The sequence below is a fragment of the Nyctibius grandis genome, chromosome 2 (genome assembly GCF_013368605.1).
Source record: "Nyctibius grandis isolate bNycGra1 chromosome 2, bNycGra1.pri, whole genome shotgun sequence".
In the NCBI taxonomy this organism is placed as follows: domain Eukaryota; kingdom Metazoa; phylum Chordata; class Aves; order Nyctibiiformes; family Nyctibiidae; genus Nyctibius; species Nyctibius grandis.
In genome coordinates this window covers 37,306,910-37,334,639 of record NC_090659.1, presented here as the reverse complement: position 1 = coordinate 37,334,639, position 27,730 = coordinate 37,306,910, and the positions used below count along the sequence as shown (strand labels likewise).

The 27,730-nt window shown below is 42.2% G+C and overlaps 1 protein-coding gene across 1 annotated transcript in view; it reads right to left on the bottom strand.

Moving 5' to 3' along the window:
• Window positions 1-3,460: 3,460 nt before the first annotated feature.
• Window positions 3,461-27,730, bottom strand: part of PHKA2 (phosphorylase kinase regulatory subunit alpha 2) — a 45,467-nt gene continuing 21,197 nt past the window's right edge. The window contains exons 15-32 of the mRNA XM_068422216.1: window positions 27,026-27,135; window positions 24,140-24,284; window positions 23,552-23,630; window positions 22,514-22,677; window positions 21,745-21,918; window positions 20,484-20,572; window positions 19,230-19,363; window positions 17,563-17,719; window positions 16,016-16,095; window positions 15,749-15,827; window positions 15,494-15,623; window positions 13,648-13,749; window positions 12,896-13,014; window positions 10,273-10,320; window positions 8,168-8,335; window positions 5,740-5,793; window positions 4,193-4,393; window positions 3,461-3,680 (exon numbers count right to left, since the gene is read on the bottom strand). Of these exons, the coding sequence (XP_068278317.1) occupies window positions 3,507-3,680; window positions 4,193-4,393; window positions 5,740-5,793; window positions 8,168-8,335; window positions 10,273-10,320; window positions 12,896-13,014; window positions 13,648-13,749; window positions 15,494-15,623; window positions 15,749-15,827; window positions 16,016-16,095; window positions 17,563-17,719; window positions 19,230-19,363; window positions 20,484-20,572; window positions 21,745-21,918; window positions 22,514-22,677; window positions 23,552-23,630; window positions 24,140-24,284; window positions 27,026-27,135 (2,207 nt within the window). The 3' untranslated portion in view covers window positions 3,461-3,506. The remainder of the gene's footprint in view (window positions 3,681-4,192; window positions 4,394-5,739; window positions 5,794-8,167; window positions 8,336-10,272; window positions 10,321-12,895; window positions 13,015-13,647; window positions 13,750-15,493; window positions 15,624-15,748; window positions 15,828-16,015; window positions 16,096-17,562; window positions 17,720-19,229; window positions 19,364-20,483; window positions 20,573-21,744; window positions 21,919-22,513; window positions 22,678-23,551; window positions 23,631-24,139; window positions 24,285-27,025; window positions 27,136-27,730) is intronic.

Here is a 27,730-nt window from a genome sequence, read left to right as displayed (position 1 = left end):
CGACACCTCCCCACCCCCCTTTTTAGGACTGCTAGGGACTGGGCAGCTCACCTTCGCCTCCCAGGAAGAAGCACGGCTCTTTCCCTGAGGAAGGACACCACAGTCAGCAGAACAGAAGCCCAACTTTATACCCCAGCCATTATGTTTTCACATCTACTTGTAGGAGCAGCAGCCGAGGAGGATTAATGCCACTTTTGATCCGTCTGGTTTGACAAACTCACGTCCTTCGCACAGCAGCAGGGAGAAGGAAAGAGCCGCGAGGCAGCGAGCAGCGAGGGCGCTGGCCTGGAGAAGCTGGGTTGGGGCCAGCACATGGTGTATGCTCTGAGCTGGACACAGCTACTCTGGCGAGGGCCCCCGACCAGCCCCGTCTCTGCAGGCACGCCTGGCTGCCCCCAGAGCTGTGTAGGTGCTTCTGTCCCCACAGCTGCAAACCGCTTAGGGCAGCAGTGCCCGTCAGCCTGGAAAGATCAGGTCTCGGGGGGTCTACTTTAATTCCTTAATGCCCTTATTTCTGAGGGATGCGTCTGTTCACCTTTGCCGCCTTTGCATAAATCAGTTTCCAGGGACTTGGCGTTGGCCGTGTCATACTCCGCTGGCTCCCCTGGGAAGCCTGACAGCCAAGTCGAGCCTCTGCCAACCAGCTCAGCCCCGCACAAACTGCGAAGCTGTCACGTATTTTAACTGGGAGCACACCCTCACCGCCGCCAACAGTAGCTCTGCTTTGCAACAGCTCAACACACACACAGGTGGATCCTCAGCCAAGCAGGGGGGTCTATATAAAACCTCATTTGTTTAATTAGGTTTGCACTAAACCACAACTCTCCAATTGGAACAGTTATTTGGTCTGAACAGTAAAACAGCAGCAAGTTGCAGCTGTGCCTGACCTGGACATTAACACGAGTTTCCCTTCCATTGGCACTGTGTTTCGGAATCCCACCCTTCACCACCAGCCACCAAAACTCTTCAAATTCCCACATAAATACTTTCCAAGTGCACTCCATGTGATAATTGATCATGATGATCAAAAATATATCATAAGCTAGGTCATACTATGAATTTCAAATTAAAGAGACCAATGATACTCCCATTAAAAAGAAAGAGTTAAGGGGTGTCCAGGTATGTTTTGCCACATGCTCCATTGTTTCAGACTTCACTGCAGTTGCATGTAAAACAACTATATCACCTTTCTTGTTTCTGAAAATAAGACCACACTGTAGGTTTAAAAAGAAAATGAGTCTGAGGAAAAATATCATCTTGCATCTCTCACAATCTAGGATTCAACAGGAAAAGCAAAAATAACTGCTACTACTGCCTTTTTGTATGATACCAGATAGAACAAGAAACCATCACACAGGCTCTTGTGTGCTCACGCTCTGCACTGTCACATTTGTCTGCTTGAACTAGACAAAGGATTTTATTTTCATTTACTGGGAAACAAGGTAAGTGATCTCTCACTATACATATGAAAAGGAAAAAAAAACCCATAATGAAGGCAAAACCCTACAAAACAGGCACCATGCCAATAAAATGACTTCCACATCCAAACGTTAATGTACCTGACCCATACCTTTATACCAGCCCCTCAACCAGCCCACAGTTTTCATGGTGGTTAACACAGTACGTGCCTCTCCCAGAGCATCCGGTCCCAGGACTCCTAGGCCTGTGGGCAGCCAAACTCTCCTGGTCTCTGGAAAAACATGAAGTCACCACCTAAGGCCTCCCACGCCTTCACTGTCTTGAGTCGGTGTCCAGACATTGTTACAGCAGTGACTCCATAGAGGGACAGGAGGCGGAGTGGCACTGCCATCAGGAGCTCAGCCTCCCTGGGACCCATGGGTGCTGGCAACTGGCAAGTGAGACAGGCGTTTACTTCCCTCCTTTCATCAAGGTATTTCATATATCTGTACAAAACTGGAACCAAAAACCTCATTCTCAAAAGCACCACGTACTATTGTTACCAAAAAACCCAAAGTTTTCAAATCCTGTAAAAGCAGCATAGTTATGTTTTGAAAGAGTAGAGGGGGGTCTCACAGAAATATGCTTATCGGGCTAATTAGCACAGAAAATACTTACTTTTCACAGGCCATAGCTGCTCTTTTACCATCTACCTGACAGGGCAGAACCGCTCCGATCCTCTCTGCTCGCACCACGGCAGTGCCAGCACACCCCAGTGCTGCTGAGGGAGCCCATGGCCATGGAGAGGCTAAAGCTACAGCCACTTTCCTAAGCTGTCAGCCAGATCTGTGCTGGCTGGTGGCAAAACCAGCAGCACTAGCACAAGGAAAACCGCAGCTGGTGCCTGGGGTAAAGCAGGGTTTTCCCTTCCAGAGGCAGCCTACCTCTGTTTTCAGTTTAAATGGCCATGGAGCCATTTCCCTGCAGGACACACTATTCTCTTTCCAGCAGCTCAGAGCAGCCGCAGAAACTGGTTTCCAGTGGACAGATTCAAGGCACAGGCACTAACCTGCGAGCTGTCTGAAGGGAGACTTCCAGGCAGCCCATCCCTAACCTCATGCAACAGGTTAGGTTGCAACTTTAAATTAAAAAAGAAAAAAAAAGGAAGAAAGGGAAGAAAAAGAAAGAATGAAAGAAAAAACAAAGAAAAGAGGGAAACATCAAAGCCTTCCCTAAACGCACACTGCACTAGAAGGGTGGCAATTATGCCATCTTTAACTCTAAGGCTATTTGCAAGGGAAAGGATCAGGAGACTTGGAAAGCGTGCTCGAGTGGAAGAGGTTTATCTTGCTCCGTTCAGAGGAAAGGATTACAGGCATAGAACTGTCTGTCACCTTGGAGAAGCTGGAGTCTTGAGATTTTGCCTCCGAAGCCTCAGGGATGCAGGGAAGGAAGCTATTTTGTTCAGATTGAAGAGAGATGCAGCTTCCTGAGAGGCTGTCACCTCAAATTAGTGGATACTGTAAGACATTTGTCTCTACTGGCCTTAGCCCTGCACTGACTAGGTGCAAACGAGATGAGAATCAGGATAAATGTGTATTAGAAATATCATCTGATTATTTCAAGTTATTCCTTTTCCTCTAATTTACATTTCCCTGGATGTTTCATACTGTGCATTAGTGATTCACACTGATGCACGTTTACACACAGCATGAGAAAAATTAATGAATTCTATCACTTCCCTTATTTGGGAGACTTCATGCCTGAGATACAGCTCCCTTGTTTTATTATGCCTTTTGATCTCCACAGAGTAATCTGTTTTCCCCTTGGCAGAATGGTATAATTCTTGCTAATTTAATATGAATTACATTTATGCACTGTGAGCAGAATTAAGCCTCGTTATTTGTTATTTCTCACACACTCCCTTAAAACCAGGCCAAATTCCACCTACCTGTCCCCCACAGGTAGGCATGCAGGTAATATGACAACTAGTATAAACCGCTGAGGTAGTGCACAGCACACATACATGCAGCAACTAAACAAGAGGTTCATGACAGGGAAATGGGGATAAAGGGCTTCTGAGCCTTCCCTCCCTCAGGAGGCATCGCTCATTGCACCGCACAGCCTGTGCTAGGCAGGAAATCATGTAAATAAATAATTATGGCTTTTGTTAGGTACGTCATGGTGCCATAGGCCCCGCTTGGAGCACTGTCATAAAAAAAGTGGCAAATTCCTGTGGCTACGTCTTTCTCCAAGATACTACCAGTAGCTCCGAATGATTTCTGAAAAGACACAAGCAAAGAAGTAGGGAAAGTTAGGTGTGCATGCTTATTCATTGGAAAAAACCCGCCACGGTATGATTTTGCATTTGTGCTGACTACTGAAAGCAATTCTCCTTTCCCTCATGAAAACCTTCATCAGGATTATTATAGCACCCACACGACTTAGTTGGATCAGTGTAAGTAAATAGGGAATATACAACTTCACAGATTTTTGTCCTTTGGGGAGGCAGGTGGGATTACTCAAATATTGGTAATTCTAATGCCTTGGTAAAGCAAAACTTCACTTCAATCTACTCACTTAGTTCAGAGCCACTACGATTTTATTCCCTTTAAATCTCCCACAATTCTTAAATTAGTTTTCCAAATATATTTCCAGAAGATACTTAAGTGATTTCGTCTGTCTTTGTAGGGGAAAGAATAAGGATAAGATCAAGCTCATCCCACATATTAAAAAAGGAGCAGGGGACAATTTTTAAATGTGGAGGCTTCCCACTGCTGCCCTTTGAACTCACCAGCTCCTGCAGAAACAGGTCATTGGCCATGTGCACGATTCGATCCACGTGGATGATGCCCCCGATGCTGTTCACCTCGATGTCAGAGAGGAACGTGAGAACGAGAATAGCTTCCACCAAGAGCTGCCTGTACTCAGGCTGGGGTACGTGGTTCAGCACCGACTCCACATGCACAGCAAACTTGATTTCACACGGGGTCATCTGCCAAGTTTGAGGGGAAATGGAAAGAAAAAATGACAGATCTAAAAGACCAGTTCTGCACATCCTGCAAGCACTTAAACACATGCTCCTCTCTGCACGTGGGAGTATTCTGTGAAGCGAACAAAACATTTGTGCAGCTTTAGCACTTACAGTACCTTTTTGTGTCGCTAGGCCCTGATCCTGCAAACAGTTACACATCTTCCAGAAGACTGCTCCAGCCCTGCAACCCATCACACACACCTCTGAGTTACATACAGGACTGCTGATGCTTCGCTGGCAAATTAACTCTTTGCTCCTCATGCTGCGGTCTCACACACTCTGCCTTGTACTTTTCTGGCATCGCAGGTTAGTTGCGAAGCCACAATTACTGTCAAGTTTTTAAAATAACCATCTGCTTAGAGTAAATGCATTTCCATACAGGGATATACCTACACTGTTTGTAGAGCCGCCTAATTTGCATTGGCATAGCTGTATGGATGTTATGTGAAAGGCTGCTGCCTTAGGAGGTTTGTGCTTTTTGCTTTAAACAGCAAAATTAGATACTGTCTAGGTCTGACAGGCTACAAATATAAGCCTATTTATCTACACAATAGGAATAAATAAAGCTCTCCATTCTGAAAAAAAAGGTTTAAATTTGGCAGAAAATTCCAGCTCCTCTCTTCAGCTGTTACCACCGTCCCTCAGAAAAGAAGGAAGCCAGAGACGAATTTGAAGGAACCAGACAGGACAACAGTCTCAGGCACACCAGCACCTCTCCTGCACTGATGCATTACTGTCTGCAAGTTTGTTTTGTAGATGTGAATTCAAAACTTGCCAGAGCACCTGAAGACAGAGTGGCAATCCAACTAAGGAAAAAAAATGTAAGGAAAGGTTACAGATTTAAAGAGTCAAAGCTTTGGTTAGAAACAATCATCCTTAATTGGTATTTATTTTTGAGACTGTGATGCCAAAATACACTGGCTGCTGTTGCAGCATATTAAAAAAATAAGTGGCAAGCAACATGTCTGCTTCGCTCCAACAAAGCTGCACTTTCTCCTCACCCTGCCCGAAGGACTGCCATCAGCCACCCTCTTTCAAGCACTGCTCTGTGGGTGCATGGGGTCAGTGAAGGTGTGCAGAGGGCAGGCTCGGCACACGGGAAAACCTGCCACAAACCCACTCCCAGACCTGCCTGGCAGGAACTCATCTGCACAGCCCCAGGGAAGCTGGTGGAGTTCCTGGGGGAAGGTCCAGATCTTCTAACCTTCTTAAAAACATGGATCTGCAACAGCAGCCCCACTGCATCTCACGCTGTCAAACCAAACATTCAGTCATGGGGATAGAAAATCGTTGGCATTTTACTGTACCTCTCTGGTGGTTGAAGAAGGAAGGACATACCCATCAATGGACAGACCGTGGCACTGAAACAACAACATTTTGACAACGAACAGAAATTACGGTTCTTGCAGGTGAATCTGAGGGTTCTCTGTTCTAAGGCAATATGTAACAACTTTCAGTTAAAAACCAACCAAAAACCCCAAACAAAACCAACAAAACCTGTTAAAAATATTATTTCATCTTTGCTGAAGAAGTTATTATGTAACCTGGCAAACGTTAGCAATAGCCTGACATGACACGTAGAGAGCGCGCTGTGTTCCAGCCCAGCTACTGAAGTGGAGGAAAGTACTTAGAGAGCCACTACAGCAAGAGGCACACAAAGGAGGAAAACAAATCAATGAGAACATTCTGTGGGAAAGGATGTAGAAACAAAAGATAATGCAAAAGCACAACAACAGACCGCGGAAGTGAGAACCTTTAGTTTTCATTTTTGCTAAAACAACATTTAGTTAAGTGTTTCAGATCCAGGGCACCACAACTCAAGGATGTCAACATGTTGTGGTGCTTGGACATGGGCCACCAACACTGGGGCAGAGATGGTGTTAGAAATACCAAGTGGTATACAAGAAAAGAGTGACAAAACCTAAATGGTGAGAAGGCAGGCTAAGGAATGACACATCTGGGTACCTGAGGTACTGTCCTGGTTTGGCCTAAACCAGGCCAATTTTCCTTTCAGTGATTTTTACTTTCAGCTAAGTCTCCTCTAAGTAACTGCACTTTCTGAAACTAACTGCATGTTTTGCAGACAGTGTCTGCTTCCAGGACTGATAACGCTCGAAGTTTGTAGTTATCACTGAGGCACCGGTAGGGATGTTGTGCAGTAAGGCTCTTGCTGTACTTGTTCTTGAGAGAAACCAAGGTCACTGCTGAATTCCTCCCTGCTTACGAGTGAAGAGCCGAAGGGGAGTCGCAGCTGCAGGGGGAAGCGGACAGGGCAGGTGACCCAAAATTGACCAACGAGGGTATTCCATCCCATACACGTCATTCTCAGTATAAAGCGGGGAGATCACGAGGGTCTCGTTCTCTTTCTGCTATGGCCGGTGTCCAAGGAGGACTCCGTCTGTTTTCCTGCTGCCCCCGATCCCGATCCGTGCATCCCTGAATCCAGCTCTCAACCGTCGCTAGGCCCAGGCTGGGCCTTCCCGGAGCCTGCCCTGCAGTGCCGGTGGTGACGTGGCTGACTTCAGGGGAGCTCAATCTTGGTTTTGTATATATATATTTGTATATATTTGATTATTTCTATTATTGTTATTATACTCTTTTTCATTATTATAGTTTATTAAAACTGTTCTAACTTTCCAACCCGGAAGCCTCTCTCCCTTTTCCCTTTCCCTTTGCGGGGGGGGGGGGGGGGGGGTTAACAGAGAGCATCTGCCATAGGTTTAATAGCCGGCCCAGCTTTAAACCGTGACAGGTACAAAAACACACCAAGAAGAAGAGAGAGATTTTATGAATAGTCCAAAGAGAGATTAAGAATGAAATACTGAAGACAACTTAAATAAGCACAATTGATTTTAATAGCCAGAAAACCATTCAAATACTCCCAGCTATGACGTTAGGTCAGGACAGAAGTGATGCTCTCTTTACTGAAAGATCCCATTAGTAAATAGCCACAAGGTCATATATGACTCGTCTTGGCTGACATCAACACTAACAGCTTCAGCATAAGTGATTTTAGAGGACAACCAAAATCAACCTGAGCTGGTGATGCACATTTTCCCAACTGTGTAGGCACGAACAGCTCAGTGCTGCAAGGTGCCGAATGCCGGTTTTCACCCAGCAAAGCAGAAGAACAGCTGCATAATCACTTTGAAATGAGTAAAAATTCATAATTCCCCTCTCCTCCTTCCTGGAGAGCTGCTTCAACACATTTCCATACTCCTGATCTCCAGGGTGCTGGCAAGGACCTACCTTTCATTTAAAAACAAACAAAAAAATGTTAAGAATGCCATACAGCTCAGAAGAGCCAGCAAGGGATCTCAAGACATTTTGGAAGAGTCAGTGCAGTTTCCTCCTTCATTCCTCGTAGCCTTTCTGAACCGGAGCACACAAACTGCGCTGCACTGCAGTGCCCCTCAGCAGCACTGACCACAGCTCGCATTAGGCCATGGGTGATGCAAAACAGACAGTGGTGGAACAGAATTGACAGAATTGTTCAGCCAAAATTCAGCACCGGTGGTTTCAGAGAAAAATACACTTTCAAACAAACATGTGAACTTCTGTTAATGGAGCCCTTTTATGTTCAAGAGACGCGCTTCTGCTAATGACTCTAGTTTCCACCAGTCTTCCAGCTGAAGACCAACTTCAAATCCCAGCAACATGTTGCCTGTGGACCACCACCTCCCCAAGTTACCGTACAGCTTGCTTGCTTCCTGCCCTCTACAGCTGTCAACTTACCTTCTGAAGGATTTTCCACACTTTCTCATAAAAGCCAACAGGAACTCTGTTGATAGCACCATCAAGCCTCCTTCTGCGCAGCCACTGCCCTTTGCGGTCACCCCAGCTCGTGTCTCCATTGGAGCCAGTAGGAGAAGTACTAGTGGGAGATGATGGCGTACTGCCCCTCTGTAATAAACATTAAAGCCTTGGTTAGTTGCTTTCTACCACCCCAAGTGCTACTCCTGGTGAATACAGCATTCTGTTACAATGCTACCTCAGAACCAGGGGGGAAATACAAGCCATGATGTCATACAAGATGACAGAGCAGGACTAATCGTTTTCTCTCCCCTTCATAACAAGCTTCACTTCTCCAGTACTTCAATAATTTCTTACAAGACAGGCAAGCAGTTCAACAAGACACAACCCAGTAAACTTCACTGCCTGGTTCATCACAAGGCCTGACTATTTTAACGAGCATGAGCTAGCTGCCAGGGTAGTGTCACTGGTGTGCAAGATGGTAGGATTTGCAGGTAGGTCTGATTCACTCGGACTTCGGGCTCGGTGTTGTAAGAGAGCTAAAGGGTCCACGAGTCCAGCAAGAGAGGTCCTCCATGCAAAAAGCTCCTCCATGCAAAAAGCTCCATTAAAGTAAGCAGATTAAAAATTGACTTAATGTGGTCATGTAATCATCATACCTGCCTCTCTATAAGTATCAGTCTTGTTTCCTTTATTGTCACTATTGCTCTATTATTTTACTGTACCAGGCTTGAAGACTAAATTAGGCAGCAAATCATCTTCAAAGTTGTGGCACTACCACCAAATTCTTGTTCCAACTTCCACACATGCAGTCTGCCTACTCTTTGCACTCCCAGAGACTGTGCTCTTCTGTTTCCTCATTCCTTTTTGCAAACCTATGACTTTCAGCCCAGAAAGGACTTCACTGACAGCCCCATCTCAAATCTCATCATCTGAGTAAGAAACTGCCTGAGCAAAGTACTGGGTAAGGTGGGAAATCAGACTGAAAACTGTACATTTGTAAAGGACAGGCTCACTGACTCTACATAGCCAAGCTCTGCAAAAAGACCAGCAAATGCAAACAAAGTCCATATTCACTCCTATTGGTGTCAGTGAGGCACAGGTGGTGTTCCCTTGATGGCTTGATGCACGCTATTCCTTTCCACTGCCCTCTGAGAGAGACAGAACTTCCTCCACCCTGCTGAGCAGAGCTAGGGATGCAGGAGGTCAGCAGGAGGGTGGGTGACAAAGTAGAGAAATCCATCTGCATACAATAATTAATCTGGCTACTCAGGAGGTTCAGAGAAGCAAAGTTCTCATTGAACAATTCTGAGCACTCGAATCGAACACACAGTTGAATCCTGCCTTTCTGCACCAGTATGTGGGAAGAGAGAGGCAACAGCAACCTGGCAGTTGTCAGGCCAAGCCACAGGGCTAGTGGTGCTCTGCAGTTGTGTATTTAGGACACTTGGGGGGTGTGCCATCGACAGCACGCCTGCAGACACAGAGAACCACGAATCGCAACTGCCAGTTTAAATTGCACACGTAGCTGCAAGCTTTCTGTCTCTTCATGACAGATCTGGAGCCTCAGACTTACTTTAAATTGTTGAGGTTTCTGTTGGTGAAGTATTTAAACAATTATCTTCCTTCTTAACAGTGAGAGCTTAAGAAGAGCTACAGTTCTCTGCCTTGAAAGAAGACGACTGCCTGAGGAGACACCCATGCCTATAAACCCCCTATCTATCTCAGCAACCTAGCTGGTCTGAGTTCATTACTGTCCACAGACTGCCAGCATTTATCAATGCTACATTACTTTTAAATACTGATGACACCTGTAACGTAATCCAGGTTACGTTAAGTCTGCTATAGTGCTTTATCTGCTACAACTGCTTAAGCTTCAGTAGAACTAAGTGGATCTAAATGCGAGATTCAACTTCTATTAAAAGATTACTAATGAGAATGGGATCCCAATGGATATGAACAAAACAAAGAGATAGGGTTTGAAAACAAGTCTTTACGCAGGAGAAGGCACAGGAGGTGTCTAGAGCCAAGACCCTTGCACACACAGAGGGTGAAGAGCAGGTACAGAGCTGCAGATGGTGTTTTACTGCGGAAGCGAACACGATGCTGGACATGGAGTGGCCCTCACGAAAGAACTACAAAACCAAACCAGTCACCAACACGTCAGGCAGCCAGCCATGACAGAACAGGATGCAAACAAGGTTAAGTAACTCATCTGTGCAAAGACAAGAAACATGGAATAAAAGCTCAGGTACTCAGCAGAAAAGTGTGACAGCCCCTGGCCTCTTGCACTTCAGCTGACTTTGGGGCAGCTGCTGCATATTCCCAGGGTCGCCATGAGGCAGACCCTGTCGCGCCAGGAGCCTGCTTGGTTGTGGTGCAGTCACAAGCTGCCCATGCCATCCACTGAGGTCCAAGCACGGTCAACATAAACCGCCACAGTTCAAGACGCATGCAAAAGATTCCCTGTAACTCAGGGCTGGGAGAAAAACCTCAAGCTCCCCACTTCCATTTCCTATTTGTTGCAATGTCAGCAGCTTCTCTTTGCACGAGAGGGTCATCTTGCTGCAGAAAGTCTGTGGGCTGCCAAGTGGGTGGGTAGCACTAAATAAACAGCTGCAAGGCAAAATTTTTTCTGACATGTGGATGCAGCACTTGAGATTTGCAGCACTTTTCTATAACTGTCCACCCCAAGCCATGCCTCCTAATTAAGTGCTAATGGTTCAGACGCAGGCAAAGGCTTGATGTTCAGACTCAAGAAATAACGGCAGCAAATAAGAGAGCTGCTGTCGCTCAACACTTGAGGTCTGGTGCAAAGATATGTTAGTACAAGTACTTGAAATGTTCCTTGTAACACAAAGTTGATTCTCTCCTCCCAAAATGACATTATATTAATATCTAGTGAATTATTCAGAGAATGCAGTGAGACGTGGCAGGAAGCAGCATGAGAGGAAAGGTGGGGGGAACAAAAACAGCCACCTCCTCCTCTGTGCCAAACACCAGGTTTCCATCTAATGTAAAAGCAATGCAGGAAACACCTTTCCAATCTCAACAAACCTCCAAGTGTTTCAGCTCAGGCCCACCTCTGTATTTAAAACAAAATAATGCTGCCACCTAGTGCTTAGTCCCCCTTCCTTCCTGGGAAGGCCCCGAAATCAGACACCCACCATACAACTGTGAGCATTGCTCAGACTGAACCCCCAGAGTCACTTCAGGGCTGGTGGAAAGCAGCTAGCAGCACCTTCACAGCCACAGCCATACCACGAGGCTCAGCCATGACCATGCTCAGGCAGCAGCATGGCTCAAACATGGCAACCAGGTCTTGTGAGACAGACACCGCACGTCTTGCAGGCGCCTTCACTTCCCTGCCTTACCGTGTCCCCCGAAGGATCATTAACTGATCTTTAGTGTCATGATCAAATGCTCTGTGTCAAGACCATGCAGAAATGCCACTCCTTTCTGAAGGCTTATCGAGCAAATCTGTTTCATACAATCAAAAGAAAACATCACATACTTCCTCAGAAACTTGTAGAAATGGCCTCAGATTAAATGAATCAGGCTTGACAAGCTCTCAGAAGAGAGAGTATTTTTAAAATATGCTTCTAATATAGAATCACAGGATACTTTGGGTTGGAAGGGACCTTTACAGATCATCTAGTCTAACCCCCTCTGCCACAGGCAGGGACATCTTTCACTAGGTTGCTCAAAGCCCACTCCAGCCTGACCTTGAACACTTCCAGTGATGAGGCATCCACAACTTGCTGAGCAACCTGTTCCTGCGGCTCATCATCCTCATTCTAAAAAATGTCTTCATTATGTCCAATCTAAACCTACCCTCTTTCTGTTTAAAACTACTGCCCCTTATCCTGTCATAACAGGCCTTAGCAAAAAGTCTCTCTCCACCTTCCTTAACAGCCCCCTTTGTATACACAATAAGGTCTCCCAGGAGCCTTCTCTCCTCCAGACTGAACAACCCAGACTGAACAATATGAAGCTATTAATTCTTACAAATGTATTTTACTTGATCACTACCTTCCTATTTATCTAAAGCAAAAGAAAATTACTAATAGAAACATTAAAAAACAGAAATAAAAACCACTCATTACAAAACCATCAGTCACATTCATTCAGAATATTTTGGAGGTATTTTCTGGTATCTCTCCATATGCTCAGTTGCTGTGCACTTTGATGTACTGAGCTTAAATATATATATATATATATATTCTAGCAGTAATTATCCTCCATTCCTGAAGAAACAAAACAGGAAGAAAACAAACCAAGATTTCTTTTCCAAGTGTATCTTTTCCAAAAGGCATGTGGACTACATTAGCAACTTGTGCAGAGTCTAAAAATGAACACTGTTTGCATGAAAGCTTCACTTTGTACACATGACCTTTCCTTAGCTAAAGATGATTAAAGAGCTGTTTTAAAGTTGATGCCATGAATACATTAGAGCTTGTTCAAGTTCTTCTATATTCAGCATGTGAATCAAGAACAAAAAAGGATGTACATTTTCAGAGGAAATATCCCTTTACTGCTTTCTATTTAGTCATCAGCTTTAAATCAGTGGATCTTTGGAAACTTCTGTCATTTACCAAGAATCTATTTGGCATTAAAAATGGTCTCCTAAAATTAACACACAAAAATCTAACATAGCACAGTACCAGAACAGCTGCATTTTTCTGATGAGCATTGACAGAAAACCCTCACCTGCTTCATCTCACTCTTCAGTTTAGTAATACCACTTCTTTCTGTTTTGGTTGCTCCAGAATGCCCCATTTCATGAATTGAAATCGCAGGGCTAGATGAAGAGGAATCTCCAGGTCGCACTAGAAGAAGCAAATGGACATTTTTAAAACTCTAGGGGGGAGAAAAACAGATGAGATTTTATCTAGAAGTTAAAGATAAAAGCATATCCTTCCACAAGTGTACAATGCTCTTCGTGACAGCATCCTTTCAAATCACATCAATAGTTCAAACCTGACTGCATTGAGTCAAGGGCCTAGATCCATACTTGGATATTGGGACCTGATTTTCCAAAACACTGAGTAATGACAGCTTCAAAAGACATCAGAGTTGCAATGTGTCTGTGAGGGCTTAAGAATGAAGCTGGGAGAGAGCTGAAGTGCCAGTCGGGAATACCTGGGCATCACAGGTATTGAAGGCAGGTTAGACACGCCCTTTTTATGGCCTTCATTCTGGTCATATAAAATTTCTTCTTTTTGCCTTCATATCACTGAAAACTTGATACAACCTTATTTCACTGCAGGACAGCTTCTATCATATGCGTTTTGTTTATTCCACAGCAGACATACACAGGTACTGGCCACCCATGATTAATACATCACCTATACCTCTACCTTATGTGCCAAGAGAGTAGATTCCTACTTATAAGACAGTGTAACTAAAGGTAATTTCTAGTTCTCACTTAACATATACAAGCACCCAAGTGGACAACTTACAGCTTCTTTCCACACCAAACTCTTTTCCACTGAGAATATGGTGTAGGAGATTTTTCATGTCAAAGGGACTTAGATTCATCAAACTCTCTGAAGCTTCTTCACCTAGTTAAAACAAAACAAAGACAACAAAAAGACAAACATCACTATAGGTTGCTTTATAGGTTGTTTTCCCAAGTGAACTGCTGACAGAATGAAGTTCAGTCACATTTCCTTTGTGGCTAGTGCTTCCTTTAAAAAAATTAATATGTAGAATCACATTCCAAATAAAATACATTTCAAGACTAAACAACAAACACTGCATGGAAATAATGCTATTTGCATTAGTGAATAGTACGCTGCACCCTGTGTGAAATCTCTCTGAAGCTGATGAGGAGAAAGCAGTTGCTCCTTTATAGAGCAAGATCGCTTGGAAAGGCATTATAGCCATCTCCCAACAGCAGATGACATGCAGATCTAAATTACAGAGCCAGAGTTATCCCATACAGAAATGCATCCGTGTGGAAGGCTTGTGTTGTATTTGGTTAAAGGATCATGCTTGTAAGTGACAGGGAGAAAAAGCACACACTTAACACATGAGCACACGTGTGCACAGACAAATCTTCCATAGGAAAACATGAACAAGACAGCTATGAAGCTGAGGGCAGAGTACAAAGAAGCTGGCATTTAAGGCTAAGGAATAATAAACCGGACCCCAGGAAAGACAGGCTTTGCACTGTGAATAAAGCAGCTTCTGCGATTCAGCTACAGCTTTGGGGGAAACAGGGCTTTCTGAGCGCTCTTCATACAGAAACAGAATTATGCCAGAAAATTACTTGGCTCCTTTTGTCAACTTCTCCTGAGGGAGAAACCTGTCACTCCCCAGTGGCAGCCACTCAAGTTAGTCAGAGAGCAGCAGCATCCAAGGTGGGCTCCATCTAACCAGCTATCAGGGACCTCAGCTTCACTCCAGGAGGGAGAAAACCAGGGGGGGACAGAAAACACACTTCCACAAAGTTATCCCCTTTAGGGTGTGCTAGGGCGTTAGAAACAGTAGCAAGAGCAAAGGCACAAAAATATGGCCCATATCATGCTCCTATGCATCTGACTATATATCTGTCACAACAACTTGATTACTTCTCATGACTGCTTCTTCTTAGACTTCTGAGCCCTTTAAATTCCACTGATGTGGAAAATTCTTCAGTGATTTTTCAAATCTCTCTTCAGTCATGATTCTTCTCTAGTTTCAGTTTTCTCTTCCAAAACAAATTTTAAAATATTTTTGCCTTGCATCACTTTTTTATTACTTAATTCTTATTTTATTGTATGTATTTTATTTATATGCAACACCTTGAGGTCCTGCAAGAATTTTTTACTGTCCTCCTGGCAAAATACTGTACCACTATAGCTGAAATATAAACAGCAAATATTTTTCAACTGAGCACATTCCAGGGGAGAAGGTTTACACATAAAAGGAAGATCAGAAGTTACTTTGAATAAAACCTTCCAGAATTATGAATTAAAACTCAAATATTCAGAAGATACCTAAGGTCCTAACTCTCATTGACATTAGTGGCATTGGGTCCCTAAATACACACACGTGCAATTTGATGACTTGGACTTTAAACACGTACTGAAAGTCAGGGGACTTAAGTATTTAATATTCACTTCAGTTTGAATAGCTGGGTGGTGGGGGAGAGACAGGAATCTTTCATTAAGCCAAAAAGAGAAGTTATTTTTCAAAGTTTGTAACTGTGCATGATGAATGAAGAAGTTAATAAAAGGATTTAACACATATAAATGAAAAATCAACTACTGAGGTGAAGCAGAAATAATGGCATAAGTACCCTTATGATAAAATTGCTCTTACCTGAGCATTTCAGACCCCGAGCCAGCTCAGTGGCCATCACCTGAATTATCAGACCAATGCGGAGCCTGAGCATCTCCACAAAAAGACTAGGCTGTGACCGGACGTACATCGCCAAGTACATAATTATTTCCTGTAAGGACAAGTCCAGAAGGGCACCGATTCAGAGTGGGTCATCTTGGCTCCCCCAGTCACAGAGCAAACACTGGCGCCACACTGGGCATAGCTGGAAGAACCCTTTCTACACATGCTGCATACCTGTGTCAGGACTGCAATACTGATGTCTTGGCCGCTTGCTTCATAAATAAGATCTGTGAGTTCCTCAGGTGGCAGTGGGCTGCAAGAAGGCAAATCACAGTTAGCAGTGACTCCGGCACCTGCTATTAACCCCTTGAACAAGCACCAGAACCAAGTCACCCAGAAACATCTTTGCACTGCAAAGGTGCCTACGATTCTGCCTGGGTGGCTGCAATTCCTTCTGAAGGTGAGGAATAAGTTTTAAAACAAGATGACAGCACAACTTACGTGGTAATGATTTTCTCACGGGGTTCTGGTGGGAGGCCCACTGTAAGTTGCTTGTGGTGTGACAGAAGGTCTGTGCAGGCCTATCATAATGCGACAGAAATCAAGAGACCTTTCTCTGAGTTGTGGAAGTGATAGAGCTTTTAATTCCGCAAACCGAATAAATTCTTCAGCAATTTTTAAGTGCATTTCTATTAACTACCAGACGCAGATTCAGCAGAATACTATTAATTAGTTGCCAAAGATCCCCTGAGGTCAACAGGGCTATGAGAATCTGCCCAGGCTGAAAGCCTGCTTCCCTGCTCTGTGAAATCAGCAACGTAATGATTAGGGACTCCAGTGAGGCTGGCAAATCAATAAAGGACTTTATCCTTTATCATAAGACAAACGTTTGTTCTTTATTTAAGACAAAAACATTTTGAATCAATGAAAAACTTGGTATACTAATATATCTCTTAAACACATCTTAAATAAATATATCTCTTTTAAAAAGAACAAACACAGAACATACTGCATCACATTCCTGAATTAGCCACCCTGATACGTTCTGAAATCCGTGCTTCCTCTAGTGTTTTACTCTTTTATATCGACCTCTTTCAAAAGTGGGTGTTCAGTTTACCTGTTTTAGCATCCTGAGTCAAAGACCTCACAGAGCAATGTTCCTCTGATTTTTAAGAGTCTATTTTCCCTCCCCTAATGTGGAACAAAACAGATCATGTCTACTCTCTTCCTCCCCAATTCATTGTCCCTATCTTCTCAATTTAACACACACGGCTTTCTGTAAGCATGTCTGTACTGCTCATCCATCATGTCTTGAGGATGGAAAAGGCTGGGCTTAATGAAGTACCATGCAGGGCAACTATCACAAATTGCTCCCTGCAGATATGTCTGTCACTAAAATAGGGCATCCTGGATGTAGCAGTCAAAGCTTCGAAAATGGCCAGGAACTAGAGAAAGAGCTCTGCAGAAACATGCAGGTATAAGTAGGAAATTAAACAAATACTTTTAGAGTATTTGAGAGGAAACATTTTTATAATGTTCAAAATCAAATCTGTACCCTTACAGTGGATCTTCCTTGTTACCATTAAATAGTTGCAGATATTTTAATGCCTCCGTACATCCACAATCACATGGCAGACACTCTGCCCAATGGGACGGGTATTGTCAGGTCACCTTTTAGCATCATTTCTAGCACCACGACATACTGGTGCTCCAAAAGTGTTCATGCTATCGCAATAGCAATAGACAGCAAGCAATGGCAACTATGGCCTTCAAAGCACATAATTAAGCTTCTCTGATTAACAGAGATTAAATGAAGCCTTCACAATCATTTACAGTGTGACACTCTCAGTCAATGCCAACGTTAGCGCAGTTCACAGTACAGATGAAAGGTAAAGATGTCGTAGTAAGATTTTAGATCAGAAAAGCAACCTATGCTTACACGTGAAGTAAGACCAGAAGGCAGCAAGCACAAGCCCCACTGGCAAACTGGTAGTTTTATCTCTTGTTTCCAGGCAGGAAACTGAACCAGCATTATGTACATTTCATACCTCAGCCAGGACTTCCACTCTCTTTTTGAGTATACCAGAAATATAACGGATCAAGCCCCACTCTTGATTGAGGCCTGCCTTCCTGTATAGCTCGTTGAGTAGGCAATGAACAGTGACGCCGTACTGTCCATCCAGCTCTGTGTCCCAGTCAGCACCTCTGCCAGAAAAGAAACAGAAGGTAATTTTAATCAGATAAAACGCTACGCTGCTTAACCTCACCACACAACGAGCAGCCTGATTTGGATAAAATTGCTCATTTTAGCGACAGACTTAAGAAGTACAAAGAACACGTAGGCCTTCACCAGAGATTGATTACATGTAGACAAAACCTCTTGATACCAGGAACTTAATTCATATTAACACAAGCACTCACTTAGCCATGAGCCTGTGACTTCAAAGCACCCAAGGGATTTCCTACTAGGCTTTAAACTGAGCGTGCACACAGTTTGCTAGAGGAACGCTCCATGTGGTGCTTTTTCAGAGCAGCAATGTCCTCAGTACCACTGAAGACTGCATCCATTTTTCAGATGCCTCGGGGGGGCTCTACAAGTTTTTTGCCTTGCCTCTTTCTTAGCTATTAACTAAACTTCCATGCTGCTTATGCCATTACTGAAAAAGCAAAGGAAATTTCTGTTCCTCTGCTGGTTTTGAAACTCACTGCATTATGGTTTCTTGTTGACAATGTTTTGAGGAGTCACACAATGACCTTTCAACTGCTACCAGAGAAGCAGAGTCCACCAGAAGTCCACCTGCCTGCCCAACAGAGACTCCCAAACGAAACAAGTCCAGACGAGGAAATGAAGGGTGTTAAATGCAGTTAAACAACAAAATGGTATTTTTTCAGGATTTCCTTTGCTCTTCAAGAGAGGCTGCTAAACATTCTGCTTGGGACAACAAGCAGATCAAAGAAGAGGTCTTCACAGGAGAAAGACTAAAATAGAAAAAATACAATCTCTGTAGCAGTAAGGAAGACCATCTGTGATTAACACATGCTTGTCTGCACCCAAAGCTAATATCCTGCCAGATTCCAGCAGTATTCTCCTGCACAGGAAAAAAAGCCCAATAAATGCACTTTAGAAGATGATTCAATTGGTTTGTATTTGCATTTTGTTCCCATCAAACCTATTTAATGAGCAGTTGTTTACTAACCCCAGCAGCTCAGGTTAGACTGTTTCCAAGAAAGTTTTAAAGAGCACTGAGTTTTAGCCAGCAATGCACTTAAGCATGCAGAGGCATGAGAGGAAAAAACAGTGACTACCCATTAAAACTGCATTCTCCTTTTAGTTAGAAAATGAAAAGATGACGTTTCCCTCCACTGCCCTTCTTGGGTATAAAAATCATGCCAAATCTTTGTGAACTTAACAGTGCCACAAATATAGCAAGGTGTGTTCATTCATGTAAAGGATTTGTGCATTTCACTTGTGAACTTTGGAGCCTGTATGTATTCACAGTTGTGTGCCACTCAACTCTGAAATCTGCACAAGCATTTTTTGTATCCAAATCAGTTATGTAATCAAGCAAACTGAAAATCTTCCTGTTAAAGCACAAAATATTTTAACCTCTCCCCTCAAAACACAACCCTGAACAGTGGAAAGCTTTTGCACAGCAATAATCAGGTAGTTGTGACCAACTATAAACATGCTGAAGTTTATACTCAGATAACTCACTTTAGTATATGCAAGATATATAAAATATCTGCTTGATCATGGAGCGTCGGGCATTCCTTCAGCTGCTCAACAAGCTTCCTGCAATCCAAATCACCATGAGCGTCTTTAGGTACGTGCAAAACATTTTCACAGTCCTGATAACAAAGACAGATGAAAAATCAAAGAAATGATCTTGAAAAAGTAGCAGATCAAATTCAAACTGCAACTCCAAAGAGTACAACAGACAAGCAACATAACTCTGCACTTGAAATACAGATATATCATGTAGTTCTTGTCAGACTACTGCAGACATAAAAAGCAGACTTGTCCCAGGAAATACAACACCTAGAATGCAACTTTTTCTCTAGTTTTAGTTCAATCAACAAGGAAAATGATTTTTTTGACAAAACAAAAAATACTTTGTAAAAGAAGGAAACTAAATCATTTGCACGCTTTTCCTGTTATATACCATTATTTGGAAAGAGAAAAGCCGAAGGATGCTACCTTTTTTTAGTTGAAATCGTTTAGAGCTTTTTGAGTTCCATCTCTAACCTGTATATATGTGATGCTTTATGAATGCAGATGTTGCCATCATAAATTTTTCAAGCTTATGAAACTAACATGTTAACTAATCAGATGATGCAATCCTGTTCTGAGTTCTTGGATGAAGTTTTGTTTAATAAGCTATTCAGCAATTTATATGGTCCTAAAATGCCATTTCCACAAACAGAGCCTGTAGAGCAGAATACTTCAAGAGGCTGGATACAACTTTCTGCAACCATTCTCAGCAGGTGGTCACATATATTAAGACAAAACAAGTGTCCAGCACAACCCCATCCTCATTCCTTGTAGTAGGATTTGGCTGATGCCTTAAGGACACCTGTCCTTTCACACACTCCCCTCCTGCCCAGACATTACTATAAGTAGCATTTCTTGGACAACATCTCTAAAGGCTGTGAACATCCCATCCTTCCCTTTGTGTGTTCGGTTAGAACTAAAGACAATGACTTAACCTTTGGCCTTTAAAAATAAGCACCTATTATATTACTTTCTGTTTGGCACACACAATTAAAAATTTTCCACTCGAAACCAAAAAACCTTCACCCAGCTAAAAAACAATTCCAAAACAAGGGAGTAGCTATCTAGTGCCTTGGGCAGAATGGCTTGTCTGTGAAGAAAAATGAGAACTAGCACACGGTTTGGCTGGGAAACACAGGAAAGGCCACAGTACTGGGTCCTAAAAACACAAGCAGCATAAAAATTCCCACAGCTTACCTTTGTCTCAAAGAAATGGGGATTATCAACAAGATTCAGAGACTTCCGGTGCGTGTTCAGAACTTTAGTGGGAAGAGACATAGACATAGCTGGAAAGCAAAGCCACCAGAAAAAAAAAAGTCCATTTCAGTAACATGAAAATTGAAAACACCTACATGAAGCAACTATACTAGGTAAAAACAACAGAAACCTCCAAGAGTCAAAACACAGAAGCAACGCTTCTGAGATTGCCATGCATGGAACTCGGAGACAAGCTTATGCTCAACTTCATCTCCTTGTAGGCTTCCTCCAAGTGCTTCTGATCTTAAAGGTCCTTTCCAACCAAAACTATTCTATGATTCTATGATCAGCATGTCAAAGGCTCAGGCGCTACATGCTCAACTGACACCTCTTATGATATCCCATGCCTCAAAAATCCTATAGCCAATGATCAGACCCTGCTAAGTGTTTTAAACATTTTAACAGGAAGTATGTGGAGAAAATGGTCTAACTAATGGTCTAACTAATATCATAATTAAAGTGATAACGGTAAATGCAGGCTAATGTTCTGTTAACTTTATATGTTGAATGTAATAAAGGATCAGGTGATGTGGCATATAAACAATGGGAGAAAAGACTAACAAAAAAAGCTTGGAAGTTATTAATATACACTGAATTTAAGGGAAGCGTTCCCTTACCCAGGGCATCGAATACTACACACCTACATATAAAACCCTGCATATGTTGGAATTTATTTACAAATTCAGTCAAAGCATTCTTTTGGTGTAAATCCTCCAACCAGTCTATTAGAAATAAAGCATAATTAGGAGTACTGTTCTCCCTCTCCACTCTGTTTGTTCTTACAAATTTATAAAGTTCATGTGCATACTTATGTTTTTCTGGCATCGAAATATTTCATTTCACCACAACTTTGTTAAAATAGGAAAGTACCTTTTGTCTGCCAAAGACAAAATAAATGAATTCACTGACTCGGGTTCTAAAATTCTACCCAACTGAAAAGCTGCACCAGTTTCCATAACATTAACTTTGATTAAATGTTACATTTTATAGCAGGTTATCTATGTATACACCGAAACATGGGTTACTGCAGGAACACCACAGGAACAACTTTGGACTCACTCTTATTTCTTGATAACTACAACATACTTGTGCCACCAGTTCTTTATAAATTGCAGAATTTTGAAATACTTGAACTTACCCCTTTTAGCACCCAAAACAGGATTTCTATTATTATCACTAAATAAATAATAGGGAGAAATACCTGGAACCTCCAAGCCCTTTGTCTTGGCCATTATTGACAGTATCTCTTTTGTGGAATGGTTTGCACTGAACACAGGCGGTTGACTCACAGTCTTTGAAGTTGGAGGCAGGTATGACTTCAGTGCTGTACTCTGCAGGATGTCATTTATATACTGATCCAGCTCATCCTGGCTTTCTAGTGTGACACACATAGAAGAAGAGGTTTATTAAAGGTAAAAACATAATTTATCAGTTCGTTCTTTTTCAAACACACCACTCTATTCTTCCTTATACAGAAGGGCACACAAAAATGCAAGAATATCATAAGCAGGAGATTTTTAAGCTGAAGAAATTAGAAAGAAAAAGACATGTAATCAGTTTTTGACACTTTGAAAACAGTTACATTAAGAAGCTGTTTTTCCCTTTGGAAGGAAGCAAAACGGTTTTTATCTTGCTGGTAGTCCACAGATCAGCTCTTCCACACAAACTCTTGTCTGTGAGTCCTCACAGTCTCTTCTGCCCTCTAGCTTCTTCCACACCCCCTGCCATCTGCTGACTCTTCAGAATCAGCTTTACTGCAGCAGTTACTGGTCAACACCATACTACGAGCATGGGAAGAATATGCACAAACTCCTTCTCCAAATTAAGTCATGCAGGTACTGTTCTCAGACTGACGCATGAGAAACTGGAATGACTATCAACTCTGCACAAAATAGATTCTGCACCGTAGGTAAACAATGGCTCTGCTGGTAGAACTCAACAGAAAAAAATTTGAAGTGAAAAAGCACTACCTTTTTCACAGAAGTCTGCTGAATAGCCTCCATATTCACTGTCAGGACTATTACGGCCTTCATTAGGGTCATCGAACAGTTTTACGTCACAGTCTGGATCCAGGAAGCTCAGATACGTATGAAAAGAGGTGGTAAGAAATTCTGATAGCTTGCCTATCTTCACCCTGCAAACAGGAATGCATGCCAAAAAGCATTAACATCCACCATTTTGATACTCATTAATGCTCACTGAGCTTTCAACAGCAACTCCAAAATTTATGAGACCTACTGTCAAATCCACCTTTGGTAACTACAAAGCAGCAGAATACTGGTACTGGAAAAACAAATGCAAAACAACAGTTGCAGATCCAGCAGGCTACTTACTGCTCTAGCTACTAAGTGAACTTAACTGTGTTATGGTAACACCTAACTCAAAGCCTCCTTATGCAGGGTGTTGTATGTTTATATGAAGAGAGACCCTGAACAAAGACTTAAACTCCAAGGATAATGCATGAGAAACGGGCTGAGATGTTCCCATGAACAGCAGTATCTTTTCACAGGACCGCAGTGCTGCTAAAAAACAGAAAACACATCTGATTGTCAGAGGAAGACACTGACTGAGAGAGGGCAAGCAGAAAGAGAACAGGGAGGAACGGTGGCATCATATTAAATTGCTTTTATATGTAGATGAATGGAACACATAAGCTTACAAGTACTACATGTAATTCATGTTTAAAACATGTACATGTGAAAGAGAATTTCTTCTTAAAAACAGAAGTCCAGCCAAGACCAAGTTTTTATATTTCCAAAGGTCTGACATTTGTTTTTCCTTATCCATTAATGGCAGTCAGAGATGGTACACCTCTTGGGAGACAGATCTTTCCCATTGCATCTGAGGGCCAGCTACCATCTTATTGCCACATAGTAACTAAAACTGAAACTTCTCTCTGCAGAGCTCCAGCACAAGGTCTGTACACTATGACAAGTTGAAAACTGAGGCTTGTTTAGGATTTAATTAAAAAAATAATGGAGAGAATCATCTGGGGGTTCTGACATTACCTTGCACCTCCAAAATAACCATCCTCTAATTTTCTTATGGTGGCAAGAACTGCTGGGTGAATGTCAGTGCCATCATCAACTAAAAAAGAATAATGGAAGAGCTGAAGCTTAGCAACACATTCTTAAATTATCATGTCCAAACAAAGCGTATTACTGGGTGTTGTCTACAAAGTAAATCAGACAAATCTAAAACAGAACACACAACTGCTATCAATACTAGCTTACTCAAAAAACCCTAAACAAACAAGCAAACAAAAACCAACCCTGAGACAAGTTCCAAAGGGATTTCTCAAGACAAAAACCAACCCACTCAAGACAAGTTCCAAAGGTATTTCTATCAAATTTATTTGAACAGAAATAGTATAGAGATGACGGGAAGATACAAGGATATAAAGGGGGAAGTAAAACCGAAACGAAATATTACCATGTCATCCAAATTCAGCATACACTTGAGAAAGTTAAACTGTACTTTTGATGTTAAAACTCAGATGTTGAAACAGTCATGCCATCTGTCTCGTCTCAAACTGACTTCCATCCTACTCCTCTGCAGTAATCTACTTTGCTTGAAAAAGAGAAAATTAAGTTTACCAAGCATTGTGTGGGTGATGGGAAACGTCAGGGTTGGTCTCCCTGTCATCCTCCAACAAGACGTGAGGTAAGCCAGCTCTATTTTGAGCATCTCCACAATCATCTGATTGTCTAGAGCCAGATAGAAGTGATGCTGGTCAGTAAACTAGAGAACAAAGAAATATGGCATATGAGTAACTGTCAGTGCTCTCATTTTTTTCCATTTCCTCCCTTAAATCATTCACAAAAGCCATATGAGCTATTCTTGACCGCAACACAGACTGCATGAATTACCCTGACAAGGCCTGCGACTGTGAAAAAGAAATCCATGCTTGTGCAGAGTCCATTTTCTTAAACTTGTAGGCTGACTGTGAAAGAAGTAAGCCATGCAAATAAAAAGCATACAATCACACCCATGAAGTAGAATCTTCCCAATGATGAATTACAGTGACCTATAATCTGGAAGACAGAAGTACTCTAAATGTGGAAGAAAAAACTAACAATAGCAACAAAAACAATAAATAGGCTTAAGTGCACGCTGGGAACTGTGAACTAGTAACTGTACGTCTTTCGGGAACAAGGTGAAAGTCAAGCAGAATACAGGTAAGTTGGCGGTTACTGTGGAAAAAAGGTACATTAAATGTACAATAGTAAAGCGTGCTGTTCCCACTACAGAGGAAAGCCAAGAACCACAGCAAGAGACTATTACGGCTACTTCAGGAACTGGAAACAAAATAAGCTGGACAAACAACGGAAAGTATGTCAAAGCAGCCGCAAAAAAAAGTTAAGGAAGCACATAAGCCTTGGGAAGGGGTGGAAAAAGGAGGCTGGGATGTAAAATAAACATCAATTAGTAAGACACATAATAGTCAAGGAGAAAACATCCTGTAATGCATCAGAAGTTAACAGGAAAATACAGAAACTGTAGGTCTGTTAATAAAGAAAGAAAGGAGGTAGGAAGAGAGGATACAGACAAGCTGAAGTATTTGATGCTGTTTTTACTGACAGAAGAAAAGTAGTGAATTATGACCTGTAATACTACTTTCAACAAAGTGATAGGAGTACAGCCTGAGTATGGGAAGAAAAGGTTAAAGAGCATGTAAATTCAGGCTGGCAAAGTCCAGAGAAATTACTTCACAGAACATAAGGAACTAGCCAAATCAATCTCTGAGCCACTTGCAATTAGTTTTGATAACTCAGGAAGAACAAGTCCCAGAAATCCAGAGACAAGCAAACACACTGCCTGCTTTAAAAAGGAAGAGCCAGGCTAACACAGACCAGTCAAGCCAATTTCAGTGCCTGAAAGCACAGGAAAACAAAGCCAATTTGAAATTGATAAGATAATTACAAAGTGATAAAGCAAGATGGCCAAACATTCATATCAAAAACGAATCTCTGCAAAACAGTTCAATTTCCTTCTTTGGGAGTAACTAGATGGTAGGTACAAGAAAGTGGCTGACGTCTCTCAACTTTTGCAATTTCACACTAGTGAGCTGAAGAAAAAACATCTGAGGAGGCAGAACTGCTTGAAAAATTGTTCTCAAAAGGTAGTTATTAACCATTTTTTTTTAAAATGAGAGGATATCTAAACGGGGTCAGCCTTTGCCCCACAGCTAATCAATGCTTCCATTAGAGAACAGGATGAAATACAAACTACACACCCACAAAATTTGTGGACATTACTCAAGATCAACACAGATGAGTTAACTGCTAACCTCAGGAAGGTGAAATTAAACATTAATTCCACCCCCCCGCCCCCAAAAAAGTCAGGGGGAAATGTCTGGCTACAAAGTACAACAGAAAATGTTATGGAGGTTTTGGTCAAACATGGAATAAGCAGGAACTGTCAGTGTGTTGCTGATGCAAAGATAAATGTCATTTTGAAATATATTAATAAGTATTTCCATATTTGATACATGGGAAAATTTCAGCTGGAATATTGGGTCCTATTTACACGGTAAGATGTGGACAAAGAGATATTTTGAAAAAAATATTGACTTTAAGGAATTTTCCCTAATTTGCAAAAGTGTAAATTGGTGTGGGGGAACAACACAACAAATAAACAATATGTTACGGTGCTGCTTGTGATCAAGTGACATGGGGAAGAACAGGAAAGGAGCCACATTATGTACAGTAAATCTGATGCTGTTTGGACATCATGAAGCACTGCAGAATCCATCTATGGAGTCCACGGAATGTCTTCCACTAGAATTTAAAGACTACATTAGTCAAATATCTATTTAGGAGGGTGTGAGCATTCTTTATCCTGCTCCAGTTGCACATGTTTAGAGTAGGTGACCCCTTGGCCTTCTAGTACTAACTGCTAGAATAAGTCTACAGGAATAAGTGTGTCATATTTCATTAAATATATAAAGAAGAGCCATTAATCCTGGGAAGATCCAAACTTCCAGCTACATTGAAAAAGGCACTAAACAGAAAACAAAGAGAGAACATCCCTTTCTCAGCGCTATTGACCCTTTCAACAATATAATGAAAAGACTACATCTTCGTCTCTTGGGGGTTACAGAACTTGGCATGCTTATGCAAAACTAAATTTTCCATCAAAGCAATCACTAGTAAAATATATTAAGTGACCTGTTTCTGGAGAAACTATTTCATTAGCTAGAATGTTGGTTTGGCAGAGATCAGTAACAACTTTGTACTATGGATTTGCTGTGTTCTCCTAAGCCAGAAGCCAAAGAAGCCAGACTCTGTATGACAGAAGAGAGATTTATCAGTACTCCTACCACGCATCCAATGCTCTCAAAAACCCCACAAAGCAAAGCACATCTGCTTTATCAGCCCTGCTCTACCTCAAGTAGAGTGACAGCATGTAAAAGCAAAGTGCTTCACTAATGATTAGCCATTAAGTAAGCAGCGATTTCCCTGCCAGCTTTACGTGCTCACCTGAGGGGTAAAAGCAAATATTTGATTTCTTATCACATACAGCTTGGAGGTACCTAACACTCCAATGTGTCGGTGCGGCCGTCCACTTAATTTCATGTTCTTGTTCTGGCCTGTAAAGAGAAGAGAAAGAAAATAAGTCTCACCTAACTTTTCCTGTGTGGTTTTCCACAACAACCATTTTAGACAAGACCTACTTCATTCATATCAGCAAGGCAGAAGACAGAGAACAGGGTGAGATGCTACAGACCAGTCTGTTTTGTAGCAACCACCAATATAATAGCTAGAGTCCTTCAAAGGCCTGATTAAAAATAAAAATTTTGGCTTCACTGACCATGGGATTGGGTCTTTTCATTACAGTCATTACTCAGCACCCAAAGCCTCCCCATCAAGAAGGACAGGGAGGTACACCCTTTCAAAAACAAGACCATCAACATACAACAGAAATTGCAGTGCTTTCACTGTAAAACCTTAAAAATTCTTGCCCACAGAAGGCTAAATCCAAAGTACATCCAAATATAAAAGGCAGATTTTCATTCTTTTCATCAGGCTAATAAGCTCCACTTTTCTCTGTAGAGCTTATTAGTGAATGATCCACGTTGCACCCTTTGCTCCAGCAGCGAGGAGCTGACTTGAATCTGTCTGACAAGGAATATGAGCCAAACAGCCATGTGCCTGAAAAAATACCACTGTGAACATTCCCAAAGA